The sequence below is a fragment of the Montipora foliosa genome, chromosome 1 (genome assembly GCF_036669935.1).
Source record: "Montipora foliosa isolate CH-2021 chromosome 1, ASM3666993v2, whole genome shotgun sequence".
Classification (NCBI taxonomy): Eukaryota; Metazoa; Cnidaria; class Anthozoa; order Scleractinia; family Acroporidae; genus Montipora; species Montipora foliosa.
Window position 1 is genome coordinate 28,955,528 of NC_090869.1, and position 5,000 is coordinate 28,960,527.

The 5,000-nt window shown below is 40.2% G+C and overlaps 1 protein-coding gene across 1 annotated transcript in view; it reads left to right on the forward strand.

Moving 5' to 3' along the window:
• The first annotated feature begins 3,319 nt into the window (after positions 1-3,319).
• Positions 3,320-5,000, forward strand: part of LOC137996117 (enhancer of mRNA-decapping protein 4-like) — a 39,151-nt gene continuing 37,470 nt past the window's right edge. The window contains exons 1-2 of the mRNA XM_068841546.1: positions 3,320-3,526; positions 4,543-4,609. Coding sequence (XP_068697647.1) covers positions 3,427-3,526; positions 4,543-4,609 — 167 coding nt within the window. The 5' untranslated portion in view covers positions 3,320-3,426. The remainder of the gene's footprint in view (positions 3,527-4,542; positions 4,610-5,000) is intronic.

The window sequence follows — 5,000 nt, forward strand, 5'->3', positions numbered from 1 at the left end:
GGGTCTTGTCCCCGTTGACCTGTAGATAGTCAGCGACAAGCCAGGAAGATAGTCTTTTCATGTCTTGATTTAATAAATGTTGAAGTACAACTGGGCTATTATCCGCCGTATATGGAGTTGTATCATCTGCATAAAGGCGGAGGGAAGAGACGATTTCGTTCATGTCCTTCAGAAAGATGTTAAATAGTAAAGGACTAAGGATACTTCCCTGTGGAACGCCACATCGAAACGGTGACCAGCTAGAGCACTTGTTATTGCATATTACCATTTGTTTACGGTCATGCAGATATGACCTTAAAAGTCAAGAGCCGGTTATTGAACGCCATACGCCAAGTCAAGTAGGCACGATTTGTTCTTTATTGCTACAATGCTGGGATAGTCACTAAAACCCTCTTCTGGGAGATTTAAGACTGATTCCTGTATTCTTGGACTCGCAAAGAAATCATTTGGTACAGCGCTCGGATCAAATATTAGTTGCCCATTGTCTAAAAGGCAAATGTCAGCGGAGCCATCAATATTCGATTTGTTTTTTGGGAGAAGCGGTTCCACCTTTTTCCAGAATAGACCGGTGGATGGTGTTGTTGAGGCTATATCAGCACAGAGCTCCTTGATTGCCCTTCTTCGGCTTTATTGCTGTGACTCACTGTGTTGCGTTGTTTCTTGTATTTACACCAATTTAAATCTGTTGGTACACACGGAATTTCTTGTAAAGTCGATTTCGTATGCGAATCTGCTTTTGAATGTCGGGGCTGATCCACGGCACTTGATTGTTGCGAAGTTTTGACAATATCGGCAGAATTTAGCCATATTCTCCCTGAGGGTTTCCTCAAAAGTAGCATCACAAACTCCCAATACAAATTACGAAATCTGCCCAGGCTTAATCGTCATGGTACGCCGCTTCAATTGCCGAAGGGTCCAAAGGTACCGCTGCGGGCCCAATTTTTCAGGCGGCCTTTGTTCCACGCATACGTAAATGCGCTAGTGTTCCAATGAGTGTGTAAAAACCGGACCTTGGCTACAATGAAATTACTGAACATCTATCTAACCTGATCTATCTCGTCTTTTTGACTTTCCGTATCATATGTAACCAAGTCAGCTAGGTTACATTTACCTTTGTTCGCGTCGTTCTTTCATTCCTATAATTGCCATATATATCTAAGAAGATTAGGTGGTTATAGACAAAAACCTTACTTTGTGTTTGCTAGTCAATCGTAACCATACACGTCCACGTCTTGTTTGAGCGCGTTCATCACTTGCTAAGAGACACGAATAGATATTGCACACCTAACGATACTCCATTCTTTTTCATGTGAAACAAATGACATTAATTATGTCAAAAAGGTTCTTTTTTCAATTTCTATCAATGATGTCACGTTTCTCGTTGATTCACCATAAACCAGTTTCCAAAATCTTCTTCTCGCTACTTTTTCCTCATTTGATGAGGACCAGTCTCCGCTAACCTTCTTCATGCCCAAAAGGAATTCTGGGTAATTCGACCGTTCCATGACAAGGGAAGACCCTCGATTCTCATTTCATAGATTTTCTTATGAGTGTGGAGCCACCCAGTCCTACCGGCAAAATACAGCATCGATTGAAGTTTTTAGCTTTCAAAACTTGCTCAAATTGTATCGGTAGGTCCTGGAATTCGTCCACAGAAAGGCCAGAGAGACGACTTCACTGGTGCTGTGAACCGCCATGTTTACAACAGAGCAAATTAGGCGTTCCAGTCTGCATGAAATCATCTCTCACCTCTGTCTCGAGAAGACCAGACACGCACGGTTCTTACGTTACGTTTATGCCCCTGTAGAATCAACCGAAATCTCAACTCCTTGTCATAAAGTTAAGCAGCATCTTAATATTTTTGGTAGGCTACAATACTCGTCACATTTGTTGGAACACCCATCGCCGTTTCCTCCTTCCTGAATGGGGGAAGGGGGATGCGGTATAAGCTAGGATCTTGTAGCACGATGATTCTAATCATTCGCTAAGTGTTCCAACTAAATATGTCTAGTATTTTCTTGGATATTGAATCAGAATAAATCCTCATTCCTTTTACGTGGGAATCTTCCTTTAACCCTAGCTGCTGGCTGCATGCCGGCCAACGAGCATGGTCTTCGTGGAAAAATTATAGCCAGCTGTGCAAATCTATTGTACGGCATTCAAGTACTGTTGTTTTTCACAGAAAAGCACTGTAATTGCGGATAATGATTATAATAACACATGTCAGGAGGCCATCAAATGGAGCATCTACCTTTCATACTGAGCCTCGGAGACAACAAATACACTATAATATACGCGTGGGAATACATTATAATTTAAATACACTATAATAGGGGATACATGAAGTACCTAGGCACAATGGTTTGCTGGGGGTACTCACTCTCGCGGGCTCAGAAAACCTGGTTGTGGTCATTGTTATTTAGGGTTTTTCAATCGAAACAGAGCTCCAAGAGTGCAATTTTTTAACATCATAACGTGACCCAAAAACACGCATCACGCTGGTTTTTTTTTTTTCGCGTTTCGCTGTGGAAATGTGACTTTTCCTAGGAAAAAGTCGTTCTAAAAATAACTTATCTGGACAATAAGCAATTGTCTCTTATCGACACCTGAAAAATCAGTTTGCTTCAACAGGATTCGATCCCATGACTTCTGTAATTTCAAAGCTGTAAGTGCAAAAAAATAATAATAATAAAGTGAAGTGAAAGTAACATCATAAATATTCTTGCTCTTTGGCCATTTCAACTTAATCAAGAACCGCGAGGTTACGGGTTCAAACCCCTTTGAAGTAAGAATTTTTTCAGGCTTCTCTACGCAATTGTAAAAATTGCGTTCATAACTGCGAAGATCAAAGCTAACCTTAGGCCTAATTAGGCCTAAACAAAAGTTTTTAGGCCTAAGGTTAGCTCTTATGAATGTTTAGGATACTTTCTGTATTGGTGAAACAATGACCTGCGACCTGCGACCTGCGGATTAGACCCGCCGCTTCGAAACGATTTCCACAAACTGGCCGCGCGAATGTTGAGGAAAGAGATTGATCAGTCTCTTGCCCCAACTTCCGCGCGGCCAGTTTGCGGAAAAATCGTTTCGAAGCTCTTTTGTCGAACAGGAACGCTTGCTACGCAGGCTAGGTTCTACCGGTTTGTTACGGATACCACTCGAAACTGTTCAAAATTGAGGCAAAAAATATCTCCGACTGGATAATGATTGGTTTGGTTATCCAAACTTCATTCATAATTTTTCGCACCCTCACGCCTTTACATCCGCCCCCGCAGTCGACTTTTAGAACAGCGGTTTCTTTTAAATAATTTATGCGTACGCCTGTCTGTTGTCTGTCGGTCGAAGAAGAAACAAGCACTTCCTCCGAGATTCGGAATTTAGGGATTTAAAGTTTCGTTTTAAGAAAATTTCTCCCAAATCTGGCCAATAATGGACGAAAATGCAAGAGGAATGGCTTCAAAAATACTTCGTGACTTACTTCATATTCCGAAAACGGATAACGCAGCTGGAAACACAAGCACAAGTGCTGGTAGGTTAGCTGCGTGCTCTTGGGCTGCCGTAAACATAAATGAATTCCGGGCTAGCTAATTATGGAAGGCAAGGAATGTAATTATAACCGTAAATCGGGGTGTTATTGTTCTTTTTTTCGTGAATAAGAAAGGGTAAGTTCGTATTAAAGCTCACTTTCGGCTGTAGAAGTGCATAACCACAATTGCCACTATTAAGTGTGTTGTGGGGTTGTACTTATACGAAATTTCGTGTAAAGCTTGGTAACTTTTTTTTTCTTCTAACTCTGTCTATCATTCAGCATATTGTCTGCTTTCCTCGCTTTTGCAAGGTTTCCATCCCAAATTCTTATCAGCTTTAGGTGTGGTTTAAATTGAATCTTTGGGTCTCTAAAACGTGCAAGTTCAAGTAAGCCAATTAACTGTTCAGACGTTGTCACTTGAATGAACTCAGTTATTAATTTCTAATCCCAGCTTTTACACTGGTTTACTGGATCATCGTTTACTGGCCATTGTACCTTTGGCTGTGCAAAATGAGTGCTGCAATAATTGTTGCTGAGCTTTTAGACAACAGAAACTCTCCATAAATAAAGCAATACTGTATTCCATTTGTCGTAGTTGGATTTGAGATTGGTTATTGCCAATTCCTACCCAGTACAGGCTCATGGAATAATTATTACTGATTAATTTAAAAGCTGTTCCTAAACAACAGTTTCCTTCTCTATCAAGTCCATTCAGGTCCCAAAAGTATTCTAGGCGTGTAGTGTGGGTCCTTTAGGTTCTCTGCGGGTCATGTTATTTTTGCAAATGGATTTGCTGTGCACAAACCTGTCAATTAGAAATCTTTTGTTAAAGATCATGAAATGGTTTTTATGTAATCTTGTAATCTATCTGAATGACAATGCACTTACAGGTATTATGACCATTAGGGTGACCATAAATGAAAAAAATTATTATTGTTGAGTTAGTGAGAAACCTTGTGAGTGAACCATATATTTCCAGGACCATAAACATTGATAAGTTATCCATTTTGCCTCAGATAATAAAGTAAGCAATGGTATAGAAAGACAAGGACTAGGAGAAAAAGATGTAGATGAGTCAATAAGGTAGGATTTTTTGCTGATGTTGAAATATAATGTATACTATCAACATGAATATATTTGTTGAACTGGGTTTACATGTGCTCACAGGCAATAGGCAAATGCCCTAGGACGCTCCTGGTTGACAATAAAACTATTCTGGTGGTAGACACAGGAAAATCTGTCAAGTCTCACTCCCAGGGGTCAGTGGATAATAGATCAGAAAAGCAAAAATAAATTAGTAAGATTCTTTGTAAATTAGTGCCAAGAACGTTTTTCTCTATTGGGAGAAGGGTATTATTGGCACAGTAGTGCTCACCTGTTACAATGTAGGTCTCAGGTTTAGTGTATTGTCAGAATCGTTGCCTGTTTGAGCTGAGTTTGTTGGTTCTTATCTATGTTATGCTATCCATATCAC